The sequence below is a fragment of the Triticum urartu genome, chromosome 2, assembly GCF_003073215.2.
Source record: "Triticum urartu cultivar G1812 chromosome 2, Tu2.1, whole genome shotgun sequence".
In the NCBI taxonomy this organism is placed as follows: domain Eukaryota; kingdom Viridiplantae; phylum Streptophyta; class Magnoliopsida; order Poales; family Poaceae; genus Triticum; species Triticum urartu.
Genome location: NC_053023.1, coordinates 749,052,399 through 749,066,724, shown reverse-complemented (window position 1 = coordinate 749,066,724; position 14,326 = coordinate 749,052,399). Strand labels below are relative to the sequence as shown.

Below are 14,326 nucleotides of genomic sequence, written 5' to 3'. Positions count from 1 at the left end.
TTGGTGAACTTTTTAACATGGTCATAAAGTCAACGATCAACTGTCCTTGGTCAATTGTCAATTCGCTGGTCCACAAGCTAAATGTTTTTTAAAAAATGCCGATGGGCCGGCCTATACACTGGCGCAAAACAAAGGTGTGAGAGCCACAGGATGTGAGATCTCAAAGTGGTTGGCGCGTGCTCTGTGAAGCTTGAGGTTCCAGGTTCGATCCCCATGTTGACAGTTTTGATGAAGTTTTTTTCATAAAAAAATGAACGAAAAAACTAAACCAGGACATGTTTTTTTGTTTTGTTTCTGAGAGGCACGGCTGTGCCTCTCGCAGAAGCAAAACCGTGCCTCTCATGGAAGGAAAGGAAAAGAGAAAATATGTTTTTTTCACGGAAACAAAACCGTGCCTATTATGAAAGAAAAAAACACGTTTTTTCGATTTCTGAGAGGCACGGTCGTGCCTCTCGCGAAAGCAAATCCGTGCTTCACGTGGAAGCAAAACCGTGACTCCCACGGAAGAAAAAAAATATGTTTCCACAGAAAAAAAATATTTTTTTGATTTTTTTGTTCAAAAGCTTAAGAAGACCGGCAGAAAACCAAAAGGCCAAAAAACCGAAAATAACCATCTAAAAAGTCAAAAACGCGTGCGGTAAAATAAAATAAAATCCGAAGAAAGCACCCAGAGCACGAAACATGGTGGCGCCTGCAAGTGCCCCAAATGGCGTGCTTTCAGCCCACCCCAAGTGATCGTTGGGAGGCTCCCGAAGAAGCGTTTGTCAACTAGTTGCTCTCTATTAATGGACGCCATCGGCGCCATCAGAGCCAAATAAAGAATGCCTGGTTTATTTGCCCCCACTCATTTGTTTTTCTGGTAAAATTATCAAAGCCCATCCGCCAGTAAGCCCACCTAGCACGTAACTGATCTTGCCCAGAGAAAGATTGCGAGCGAGCCTACCTGTGTGTCCGGAACGCAAGCGCACGCGACACAAACAACCCTTGTCGGGGAGACGCGAAAGTTAGCCGCCGCCACCGCCCTGAACCCGTGACCATGTGACGAGCCCTCGTCCCCTCGCCTCCTGCAATCTCGCCGTCGATCCACTCCCACCGCAGGTTGTTCTTTGGTCCTTGGAATATATCGCTACGACGTCGTGCCACCATCAAGCTAAGCCCTATTTTTCATCCCGATTTTCAATTCCAATCCTCTTTGCAAGCTGCCTGTTAGAAAATAAGTTTCCTTTCAAAATATTAGTAACTATTACCAATTAGCAACTACGTGATTGGTCCCAGATCCACTCATAATAATTTCATATGAAATAAGTTTGAGAATGTAGGAACAAAATAAAATCTATAGCAAATCTATAGCCACTGCCGCATCCAAGAGGAAACCCTCCCCGGCGGCAGCGACGGCAAGACGCGGAAGGAAGCGACGGATTCTTGTATGACTTATCTAACATTCTTAAGAAGTTGCTCCCCACTTCTATCTATTCTCTCAACATGCACACTATCCACATCATCATCATGCCACATCATCGACTAAATAGGAGCAACCCACTAAATAGTTCATCCCCACTATGCTATTACTTTTGACATGCAGCCTGTTCAACTCAGCAAATGTGCCACATCAGCCAAAAATAATAATGAACAAATACAAATCGTGTAGCCATCTCCCTGGTCACCAAAGCGACAAGTCGTTTGATCTTTTGCCTTCTGAACCGATGAGTTAGTGTAGCGAAGCGATTTTATTACTCCAAAAACTCCCGAACCAAGACAATCCACCACCAGCAGCAGTAAGGACTACCGCATCCTCTCCTATATCTCGATCCGCTAATCTCTCCGCACCCTTCTCTGCCTCGCAGCGCAACCCGCCTTCTCAATCACCTTCTGCCGGTCCATGTACGCCCTGCCGGCTGATCTACCGATGCGCTGCACCGTGCCGGAGAAGTTGCGGGTCACTACTAGTGAAAAGTCTATACACAGAATCTTACCAACAGTGCGCTTTAAAATCAGGCGCTGCTGCTAACTAGCAGCAGCGCGGGCCATAGAAACTCGCTGCTGAAACAAGTTTATCAGTAGCGCGTGCACCCCAAGAAGCGCTACTGCTAAAATTCCCACGCCGCCGCCGCGAGGCCAGTTATAGCAGCAACGCTTTAAAATAAACAGCGCTACTGCTACGTAACGTAGCAGCAGCGCATTCAGGCAATAATCGCTACTGCTAAATTAACTACAAAAATTTAGTCCCACCTCGCTCCATGAAGAGAGTTTTACCCACCTTAAATATGTTTCTTCTACAACTTTGACAAGCACTTGGTCTTCATTGAACTCTATGTGTAGGATCTGTGGCCGCAATAGGAGTATTCGCCAGTTCTTAAACGAACCGGCAAGGATTCCTATTGACAAATCAGATTGTACACAAAAAGACCATTGATGATCAATGTATTTTTTATGTCTATGTCTATTTTTACATACTGACACATAGCAGTAGCGCGTTCAAGGCGAAAGGCGCTACTGATAGGTTGCTTAGCAGTAGCGCGTTTACCTATACGCGCTACCGCTATGCCGTTGCATCTCCCCCCATTAGCTAGCCTCATCCACAGATCACACTCACACACACTCGATCACGGTCTCCTCCTCACCCCCCGCGCCGCCGGTCCTCCCCCGTCGCCCCTCCCCCGATCTGCGCCGCTGTCGCCTCATCCTCCTGGCTGGACTCGGTACCGGCCTCCTCCTCCGTCCTCCCTCCACTCGCCGCTGGCCGCCCCCTCCTCGGTCCGCCTTCCTCCTCGATCCGTCCTCCCTCCACTCGCCGCCGGCCGGCCCCTCCTCGCTCCGCCTTCCTCCTCCGTCCTACTATCTTCTCCCTCCTCGAGTCGCCCCTCCTTGTCCCTCCTCCCTGATACATTTTGATTTAGTAGGCTTTCATATGTAACATTTTGATTTAGTTGATATGATTCAGTTGATTTAGTAGGCTAGTTGATTTAGTTAATTTAGAACATTTTGATTTAGTTTATTTAGTAGGCTAGTTGATTTAGTTGATTTAGTAGGCTAGTTGATTTAGAACATTTTGATGTAGTTGATTTAGTATGCTAGTGGATTTAGTATGCTAGTTGATTTAGTTGATTGAGTATGCTCGATTTAGTTCTTTTGTAATAAGTTATTTTTTGGCAAAATGTAGGTGCCAATGTAGTTAAATTTGCCACTTGTTTCCTGTGAAGTGAATCGTTAATCCTTTGCTCATATTGCTTTACGAAAATGGCGCCACCACCAGCACCACTATGTCGACTGTGCAAGTCAAGGTGCGCCAGCAGCCTTGCAACTGGCAAGCTGTTCGGCATCTACTTCCATCCGAGTTTTCGTCATGCGGCGGTAAGAAATTAGATGAAATGTAACAACTATTTTTTTTAGTGTTGGCATTACTGCATTGTGTCATTTTGCTTTTCTTACACAGATCGTTCCATGCAATGTGAGGTTGAAATTCAACAAGCTGATTGGAGACACTGTGACATTTGAGGCTCCTGGGGGGCTGTACACTATGGAGGTCGAGAAAGGACGCAATATTTCGCAGATTGGAGGAGATGGATGGACCCGTTTCCTCGCTCGCATGCGTCTTACTGGTGGTGAGTTGATCAGATTCTCCTTCAGAGCAGAAAGACCCAAGCTGGTTGTCATTTATATCAACCTGGTGGAAGATGATGAAGATGACGAAGATGATGAAGATGACGAAGATGATGAAGATAATGAGGACCCACTCAATGAAGATGATGAGAACCCACTTCATGAAGCCATCATAGCTTAAAGAATGAGGCTGAGCGAGGAGGAGGTGTGGAACCTATGGGACATAATTCCGCCACATGATGACTTTGTCGGGGTGCCATTCGTGACCCGCCTGACAAGTACCATGGTCGATCGGCATGAAATGGTATGTTATACGTATATGCTTAGTGAATCCGATGATATGCTTAGTGTAGAGTCCAATAATATGCTTTGTGGAATCTAGTTGATGATATACTTTAGTGTAGAGTCTGATCACATGCTTATTAGTGTAGAATCCAAGGAACTATTAATAGTGTAGATAATCCATATATATATATATATATACTTATTAGTAGAATTCATGATTAATTAGTACAAATTCGTAGTACTGTGTCTTTTGATAGTGTAGAAATCTAGACTTACTAGAAATATATTTGCAAGAGTATGTGTGAGGCTATTTATTAACTGATATGTTTTTCTTATTCAGAGATTGCCAAAGAACCTATCTGTGAGTTGTGGTGTCGAGCCTGATGAAGAAGGCTCAGTTGGACTACGCCTTACCGCAAGGGGCTCCGTCACCACATGTACTTACCGCATGGGCACAGATGGTCACACACAGTTGAACTCGGTTGGATGGAAGAGATTCCTCGTTGGCAAGAATCTTCGTGCTGGACAGGCCATCCTAATTACTATCAGGAACACCCACCGCCCAGGCTTGAGGATGATGATCGTCGTCGATATCATCTAGAACTATATATGTGTGTGTGGCTATATCATCTAGAACTACATATGATGATTGTCGTCGATATCATGTAGAACTACATATGATGATCGTCGTCGATATCATCTAGAACTAAATATGATGATTGTCGTCGATGTCACCTTGTACTGCTTGAGGATGCATGTTGAGTATATATGAAATTGTTATCTAGTACTCCCTCGGTTTCAAATTACTCGTCGTGGTTTGAGTTAAAATTTGAACTAAAACCACGACGAGTAATTTCGAACCAAGGGAGTACTACCTAGTACCTATAATGCTTTATGAAATTGATATCTAGTAGTACCTAGTATCTGGAAATTGCAGTTTATCGAAGTCGGAATGGGGAAATGGTGAAAGATATAACAGTAGCGCTGGACGGGGAAATCGCTACAGCTAAATAATAGCAGCGCGTTTCTGAAAAGCGCTGCTGCTATAGTCAATAGTGGTAGCGCGGGTACAGGCAGCGCTACTACTAAGAGTTAGCTGTAGCGCCTTATTGGTAGTGCGGGCACCCGCGCTGCTGATAGGCCTAAAACCCGCGCTGCTGCTAGCCTTTTCCCTAGTAGTGGGTGGTACCAACTTCTCGCATCGCCCATGTGAAAGGTGAGAGGAGCCCCGATCTGAACATGGGAAGCCAGATTTGAAATTCTTTTTTTTGCCTTTCGTGGATTCATGGATTCGAAGGTAAATTGATGAGCCTTGCAGATGCATCATATGGTTCGTGGATTCAGTGATTCCGTGATTGGTGTGACACTGATTTGTTTGGTGACAATCATCCAACAGAAATGGACACCATGCCTCAACTAGCCACTGCCGCATCCAAGAGGAAACCCTCCCCGGCGGCAGCGACGCAAGACGCGGAAGGAAGCGGTGGACGCACGAGTGGCTGTACGAGGCGAGGCCAGTGATGGATAGGTGCCAGCACACCGTTCATCCTCTTTTAGTTGTTCTATGATGTTATACGTAGGTACTAAAAGTTGACTGAATCGAGTATATTCATTGTTCCAAGTCTTATATAAATTAACAAGAAGGAAGTTATTCCATTGATTTTTAGCTTCTACGAAGTCTCTCTCTCTCTATACCTCTAATAAATTCTCTTGCATCATTCCTGAAAGGGGTACTGAAATCGCTGTCTTTTTTCATGCTTTTGGTGGACAGATTATACACATTGCGTTCTAGCTGGTAAACAATTTCTTTTTGCAGTAACTCAAGGGATTTCGAATTGATGTGTTGCTTTCTGTAGTCTAACTCTGAACGTTTTTTCTTCCTAATTTTCAATTTGTTACCGCAGATTACTTCGCACACATGCAACGATCTGAAGGTATATGCATATTTATGTTTCTCAGGTAAGTCATATACATGTTTTAGTGCTGATCGTGATAGCTCACTTTTTTTTCTTCCTGAATTCCGATAATTTAATCTATACTAAACACTGTATAAGTGTTTCATATAGATTTTAGGTAAAGGACCATTCAGCATAAATGGTCAGCTATATCCAAAAGAATGAATAATAGATTTTAGGTAAAGGACATATTTGTATGGATGCATTTATAAATTATTCTAGAGTTTCATCTTTCGTATGGTCAATGAGAGATCACTGAAACTGAATGGTGTTCCATAAATTATGAACTTTTCATGGGGGCATAAATTATAAACATTATGGTTTCTCAAGATAAGGATTTAACTTTATTGAATATTCCATGGTACTTTTGCTCATTTTATTTTCCCAGCCACACTGAAGAGTTTCACGGTGTCATGTGCTTACTCAAAATTTCACATACATAGGTACAACCGAGATTCAGGAAAAAAAAGGTCAATTAAGATATACAAAAAATGCTATCGATTGATCTAATTTTCCCTGATATTCTGTTTGTGCGCAGCCTATATTTTATCAACCATGTTCATGAACCATTGAGGAAAGCAATGCTATCATCCACTCGATGCAACTCCCATTCTTCCATTCCCTTTTGAGAATCATATTTGCCAAGATCTTAATGTTGTGTATTGTTGAAGATATTCGACGAACTGCTATGTAAAAGGTCAGACGTTCTTTTTATGTGCCATCCATGATCTTCTTTGTCGACCATCGCATCTTCATTCTTATATTAACTAATTGCAGTGGAAATTAAATTTAACTTGAGTATCTCGATGTTTATAGATCTCTGTTGTTTTGACTAACATACAACTTCAACTTGATAATTGCCCAGTCAAGCATGGATGATGATGTAAATGGAAATGATTATACATACTATGAGATATCAAAATTCAGAAAAGTGCAGTCTTTCAGTTCTTCTCTATTTCTCACTGTATCTCACATCTCAACTACAAATTATCCTTTAGAGAATGGATGAAAACATGAGAATTAGACTGCTATTTTATTTTGCAATCTATGCACCACCTCAATGAATCCATTTTGTTTGTTGTTTTTCTGCAGAGTTATGTTACCCAATCCATAGTATTACTCATAAGAGGGAACTTTCTGATGAAACTACAACTAAACACTACAGAGTCTTTAGAAGGTGAAAGTCTTAATATTCTTTCAGCACTAATGGCATTTGTATGACATTCATTTATGTGCTGTTGTGGGATGGATTAAAGTAAATTTACATGGGAGTTCTGATGCAGATTAGGCACAATCAAGACTTGTGGTCAAGGTGGTGATGTTTGAGTTGCAGCTTGGTAGTTTTTTCCATTCGCACAAGAATCATAGATGGTAGCATATATTAAAGCTTTAACCAGTTGGTTTCATGGGTAATTGACCATAATATCCTCTGTTCCAAATTTTTGTCTGTTGTCCATATTTTGAATGATATAAGTAGGATGATTGACCTTACTTACATATGTATCAATAGTCATGTATCATTCTAAAGTATTGTTGTCAGCAGAATCATCTATAGTCGTTTTGTTGATCCTTTTAAGACAGTCGGTATGAGTAAAACACCAACTTTAGGCAATACTTTCCGCAGCAACGCGCGGGGAATCATCTAGTTTACATAGTATATTAGGCCTCAGCTTCACGCCTGCAGCCGGTTTCTCTCCCGGTCGCCCAGGGCGCTTTATCCAAGGAATGAAGGCAATGCACTACTCCGCTGTCGCAACTAAACTGCTTGACTAGTTGAAACCGACTTATGCAGATGTGAGATTACTAATGTAGATTAGAGATGACATGCTGAATGTGAGATATAGCGTAGGGATTGGCGAAAGAGCTGTGGGTGCAACGTAGTATAGTTTAAAAGAGCACAATAGTCAGAGTATTAGTGTAAAGATTCCTGCATTGTGTAGTAGTAGTAGCCAAGCATATATATGTTGGAGATTAGAACGACGAGGATGAAAACAAACACATGCTTCTTCTTCCCGCAAAAGAAAAGAGACGAAACGATATGTACTGTTTCTAGATAGTCCGTTGAAAGAAAGAAGAGAAAAAGTTATGCGGTCGTGATGATCTAGCGAGGAGACAAAAGAGACACCGCGCGTGTCCATCGACGTGCCACCCAACCACCGTAGTAGGTACGTACGTGTCGATCTCGTGTGCCCAGGTTAGGTGTGACGCATACAAACGGCCATGCATGCCGATGGGCCAGTCAGACAGACATTGCTAGCTACCATCCCAGAGGGTTCCATCTATAAATGGCAACACTCGTCGCCGTATTTTACCAGGCACCAACAAGATCATGAAGCCACACATGTCCGCCACGGTACCGAGAGCCCCGAGGGTGGCGGCCATCCTCCTGGCCGTGGTCCTGGCGGCGGTGCTCGCCATGGCCGTGAACGGCGCCCAGAGGTGCGGCGACCAGGCCCGCGGCGCAAAGTGCCCCAACTGCCTCTGCTGCGGTAAATACGGCTTCTGCGGCAGTGGCGACGCCTACTGCGGCGAAGGCAGCTGCCAGAGCCAGTGCCGCGGCTGCCGTGACGACGTCGTGGGGCAGGCGTTGCCGACCGAGTCGGATCCTACAAGAGCTGCAGCGGCGTCCTCGGCGTCAGCCACGGGATTAAACTTGACTGCTTCCACCGGAGGCCCTTGAACAGAGGTCTCACGTCCTTTTATTTATTTTTTGAAATGAAAGGGGTTTCCCATTTGTCTACGTAACGTGAGCGTGAGCCCTGGACGAATAATCTCGAGAAGTACTAGTATGTGAAAAAAATAAATGGACGAATATTTCCCATTTGTCTTGTCTTATCGTGCTTCGGCATCTTTTTGTCTTCAATAAGAAACGGGATAGAGAACTTGGGCCTAGCCCGTGGTAAAGACCTCCTGAAGGGGGGTTTAATTTCGTCAATATTAGAGATCTGCAATCGCGAAAATTCATCGGCGTGGACGAGCTCGCCTGCTCACTTTATCACGAGGCGTCGACTCGTTCTGGATATGGGATGGATGCGGTATTCCCGGGCGTACGCCGATTATTTAATGCATATGGTCGATGGGAGACACGACGACACTGTACCAACATGTGCAGTGTAGGAGCGAACGGCAACGTAACGGTGGGAGGCGGTCGAAGACAGGCTGGAGCACGGCGATTGTGATGCGCATGCGCGTGCTGGATTAGGTGTGAGCAGTTAACTGGAGTATCATGCAGCTCGTAGTAAATGGCGTATGTACTGTAACTGTATATTAAGTTTTATGGTGTGTGTGTTTAGCAGTCAAGTGGCAAATTGTGTGGAAGCAGTCATCTAGTCGCAAACGATGTGCATACAGACATACTGTAGGCCTTCTGAATTTTTTGGATAGGCAGACCGTGACATAATTTTTTGTTTCAATTACACACCAACAATTTCGATTTTTCACTGTGATTATGTGGTTTCAAGGATAGATATCAATGTCTGACAAATCTAGCATAAATGTATTTTTAGCCAATATTGTTTCCAAAAGAGAAAAGAAAAACATTTTTTGGGTTTTGTCAGATTTTTTTCTTTGCCAGGTGCATATCGATGAGCCAAAGTTTAGAATTGGACATTTTAATTTTCCGGACAATAGACTGATGTGATTTTTTAACCGAATTTGAAGATTGTCGATTTTTATTCCATTTTTGTGTTTATTTTAGCTACTGATGTTTTTTTTTGTAAAACATATCCGAACAAACAGATTTTGGGTTTGTCAGAGATTTTTATTTTATTTTTCCTAGGGGTTAGATCATTGAGGCTAACATGTGAAATACTTATTTGAAAGCACGCCAAACTTACGCGATTTCCATATGTCGGGTCAGATAAATAGAATGTTTTTTGGATGCCAATGCCTGACACACAATGGATTTGTAACTTTACATTTTATGTACATTTTTTGTTACGTTTGCTTTGTTTTTCTTCTGATCTTTCTAGTGTTCTCAATATGTAGGCATGTATTTTCGCAGTGATTTTTGTATTGCTATCCGTCATGGAGGAATTTTTGCTTTGTAGAAACAGATCCTCTTTTTTCATGGATTGTGGCCATAATATTGGACAAGTTCGGCCAGGGCAAGTGGTGTATCTGATTTTCGGGGCGTACAACAGGGGGAAGGTATATACAACATCAGCATGGTGAGAGTTATTTGGTTCGAGGAATGAAGATCAAACACAAAAATAAATTGTCCAACTCAGCCGCAATACCTGCCACAGAGTGGTCGGGGCACGAGCTGCTCTCTTTTTTCATTTTTTGGAGTATTTAACGAAAAACTACCACATTTCGTCGAATCGTGCCTACAAACTACCACTTTACAAATTTATGCCGAAAACTACCACTTTTTGACTAATTTTTCCCAAAAACACTAGTGACTGCTTCGGCCGAAATTAAACATGATTATGACAGGGTTGGCCCACACGTAGGCAATGACATGGCACAGTAGTCAACTCCGTTAGATTGACCGTTATGACACGTGGGGCCCGTATGTCAGTGTTAGTAAAATTTCTCAAATTTTTAATGAACATACTAATTACTTTTTTCTGGCAAACACGTACTAAATGCAACCAGTTTTTTTTAAAGGTAACTAGGGATTTATTCAAAGTTCATCACATCCGGAATACATGCAATTTCAGGAAGGATCCCTAGCCACACATGGCGACCCACCGGCAGAGACGCAGCTCCTTTTGCAACCGAATGGGCCTCGAAATTATTTTCTCTACGTTCAAATCGAAAGAAAACTGAAGTAAAAAGGTTCATGCTAATGTGTATGTCCTGCAGAATCGGCGCATACACTGGTGATGCTTGTTGCTTTATGTTGGAGATCACTTCTAAGCAATCTGTTGTGATTACCAGCTCCTTCAAATTCAAGTCGGGGGCAAGGGCAAGGGCCTCACTGCACGCGTGTGCCTCCAAGCTCGCCGGGTCGATCAAGCCCTCAAAAACTAATGCTGATGCTCCAAGAAACTTCCCTGTTTTATCTCGGCATACCACAGCAGCCGCTCCCTTCTCGCCCAGCGTTGATATGGCGCCATCACAGTTAATCTTCACAGCTTCTCCATCTGGCGGAAGCCATGCACGTGCTTTCGGTGCCGCATGCGCTGAAGACGACCGCGACTATTGAGCTTCCACGATATCCAGCTCCTCCAAAAACCGCCTGATAAAGCTCATGGTTGACAGTGGGCTTTGAAACTCTTCCTCATTGATTGCTTTCCGACGAGCCCACCAAATCGCCCACATTGTCACTAGAACACGCGTTAAATCCTGCTGGCTTGTTGTTTCAAACAACCAGAACAGCCACAGCCGTGCGTCGGGATTTTGGTTTGATATCACATGTTCCAAAAGCTCATCATCACCCAAGGCCCATACACATCTAGCCATGCGGCAGCTGAGCAAGGAGTGGCGCCAGGTATCCTCCTCGGCTCCACAAATCGAGCACGCCGGTGTATCTGCCATGTTCCTCTCATGTCGAACAAGCCCTGTAGGGATCGACGTGTGGGCTAACCTCCATACGAACACCCTGATCTTGGAAGGGACCCGCACCTTCTAGAGCTGCGACCATGAACTCTTGTCTGCTGCAATATTTGAGTGTCCCGGTCGGTGGTCGAGCCAGTCCTCCCTCTGAATCTTGACTGCAGATATCATTCGGTAAGCCGATCGAACCGAGAAGACTCCCCTCTTATCATAGTGCCAGGCCTAAAAATCTTCCTGAATCCGAGTGCTCAATGGTATGTTCATAATCACTTCAACATCAGGAGCAATAAAATGTTCCATGATCACATGCTTGTTCCATGACCTGGTGGTGGGGTCAATCAGATCCGAAACTAGATTTGGCGGATTGGCCGACCGTGCACAAATCGGTCGAAGTTTGTAGTCTCTCGGGAGCCAGTTATCTTGCCATATATTTGTATGTGTTCACGATCCAATGCGCTTGATGAGCCCTTGTGCTAGCACGTCCCTCCCTTCTAATATGGAGCGCCAGACCTAGGACGGACCTGCACCCAAAACAGCATCCAGAAGATGACAGTCTGGAAAGTACCTGGCTTTTAGGACGCGAGCACTTAGCGAAGCCGGGTCCTGCAGAAGCCTCCAAGCTTGGCGTGCAAGTAATGCTAGGTTAAACAACTCCAAATCCCTGAAGCCCAACCCTCCCATGAACTTGGGTTTGGACATAGTATTCCATGAAACCCAGGCAGTTTTCCGCTGGCCATTCTTGCTCCCCCACCAGAACTTCCTGATGATGCCATTGATATGCTCACACAGGCCCCTTGGCAATTTAAAGCATGACATAGAATACGTTGGAATGGACTGGGCCACGGACTTAATCAGTACTTCCTTCCCACCAGCCGATAAGCACTTCTCCATCCACCCTTGCACCTTCTTCCAAATTCTATCTTTCAAGTATTTAAACGACCCTTCTTTTGCTCTCCCCACATCCGACGGCAAGCCTAAATATTTCTCTCAATGATTCGTTGTGAACAGACAGAATATTCTTGATGGAATTACGAGAAGCATCTGGTACCCCTTTACTAAAGAAAATGGATGACTTATCCATGTTTACCCTCTGACCCGAGGCATTGCAATAGATCCTTAGTAACTCCTCAATCCGAGTTGCGCTCACATCAGTCGCTTCAAAGAAAAGCAAACTGTCATCTGCAAATAGCAGATGATTAACTTCAGGTGCATTCGGCGCGACTGTGATTCCACGTACTCTTGCGCCGGCTTTCAACAAACATGACAGCCCCTCTGCTGCTAGCAGGAACAAATATGGTGAGCTAGGATCACCCTAACGCAAGCCTCGAGAGGGCTTAAACCCATCCAGACTCCTTCCATTAAATAGAACTGAAAAGGAGACCGATGTCACACATCACATGACCGTATCAGTAAAATGGGAACTAAAGCCCATCTTTATCATCACAGCTCGCAAGTAAGACCACTCCAAGCGATCATACGCTTTCATCATATCCAACTTTAAAGCACAGTATCTGTTTCCCTTTACCCTCCTAGTTTTCATATAATGTAAACATTCATAGGCTGTGATGAAGTTATCTGTGATGAGACGACCAGGGACAAAAGCTGACTGTTCTTCGGAAATGATCTCGGGGAGGATTACTTTCAGCCTGTTTGCTAAGACCTTCGAAGCGATCTTGTAGATCACATTGCAAAGACTTATCGGCCGAAATTGTCCTAAAACTTTTGGACTTGCTATCTTAGGGATTAAAACGATGAACGTATTGTTGATCTCCTCCAGTGAGTCCACACCATCAAGCACTCTAATGATCATCCTTTTTACTTCATCACCACATAAGTCCCAATGTTTCTGAAAAAAATGTGCCGGAAAACCGTCCGGCCCTGGTGCTTTAGTTGGAAACATTTGAAACAGAGCTTCCTTAATCTCATCCTTACTATATGTTGCATTCAGGCGGGCATTCATATTGCCATCCACCCTCACCGGTATGTGCGATAACACCTCTTCCATACCTATTGTTCCTTCTGACGTGTACAGATTTGAGTAAAAGGTCGTGGCCATGTACGCGAGTTCGACCGGATTAGTGCACGTAGTTCCGTCATTACGGTCCAACTGGATTATACTGTTTTTGGCCCGCCGAGCACTAGCCTTCCTTTGGAAAAATTTGGTATTGCTATCACCCTCGGACAACCATGAAATACGCGACCGCTGTCTGGCCATGATTTCCTCTCTGTACGCCAATTCCACCATTCGATCCTCGACTCTACGTTCCTCGTCGCTGGGTCCCGTTCGCAACGGGTCTGCACGCAACGTTGCCAGTTGCCGGCGTAGCAGCCGTATCTCCTGACGGACTGATCCAAAGGTGATCCATCTCCACCTGGATAAAGAGGCGGCCACTGCCTGAAGCTTGTTAGACAATTCAGTCACCGAAGAGCCTGGGCCATCACTTCTCCATGCATCTTCAACAATACCGTTAAAACGGCTATCTCTTTCCCAAACACATTCATAACGAAACGGTTTCTTCACTGCAATGCGCTGATTTCCCGCTTCCATCTCATTCAGAAGAAGAATTGGACTGTGATGCTCCACTCTCGCAAACGGGAAGATGTGCGACCAACTTGCAGAGGCTAAAGCCCGGTCCAAACGGACTCTACAGAAACCACCTCCCCTAACTCGTTTCTCAAAAGTCCAATCTAGCCCACAGTATCCCAAGTCAGCCAATTCACATACATCCACCGCTTCTCTGAAACCCTCCATTTGTGCGCTATCACGAGGATTAGGGCCCATTTGCTCCTCCTGTCAGAGAATCTCGTTGAAATCGCCTATGCAAAGCCAGGGTAACGTGCTCTCCCCCCTCAGCCTCTTCATAGTGTCCCATGTTTTATATCTCAAGTTCCTGTTGGCTTCACCATAGAAACATGTGAGGCGCCATTGCTCGGACCCTGGTTCAGAAGCCCACGAGTCTATATGATACTGCGAGAAATTTTTT

The 14,326-nt window shown here is 44.4% G+C and overlaps 1 protein-coding gene and 1 long non-coding RNA gene across 2 annotated transcripts; both read left to right on the top strand.

The window, feature by feature from the left end:
• Window positions 1-5,087: 5,087 nt before the first annotated feature.
• Window positions 5,088-7,429, top strand: LOC125534635. The gene is made up of 5 exons (XR_007294529.1): window positions 5,088-5,465; window positions 5,657-5,680; window positions 5,790-5,844; window positions 6,933-7,017; window positions 7,124-7,429. It is a non-coding gene; the product is annotated as an uncharacterized LOC125534635 (long non-coding RNA).
• A 722-nt stretch (window positions 7,430-8,151) lies between these two features.
• On the top strand, window positions 8,152-8,733 carry LOC125534634 (antimicrobial peptide 1b). The gene has a single exon (XM_048697805.1). The coding sequence runs from the start codon at window positions 8,170-8,172 to the stop codon at window positions 8,518-8,520; it is 351 nt and encodes a 116-aa protein (XP_048553762.1). The 5' UTR covers window positions 8,152-8,169; the 3' UTR covers window positions 8,521-8,733.
• Window positions 8,734-14,326: the final 5,593 nt, after the last annotated feature.

Excerpts from the sequence above, each read along its gene's own strand:
- LOC125534634 (XM_048697805.1), top strand. The coding sequence starts at position 8,170 with ATGAAGCCACACATGTCCGCCACGGTACCGAGAGCCCCGAGGGTGGCG.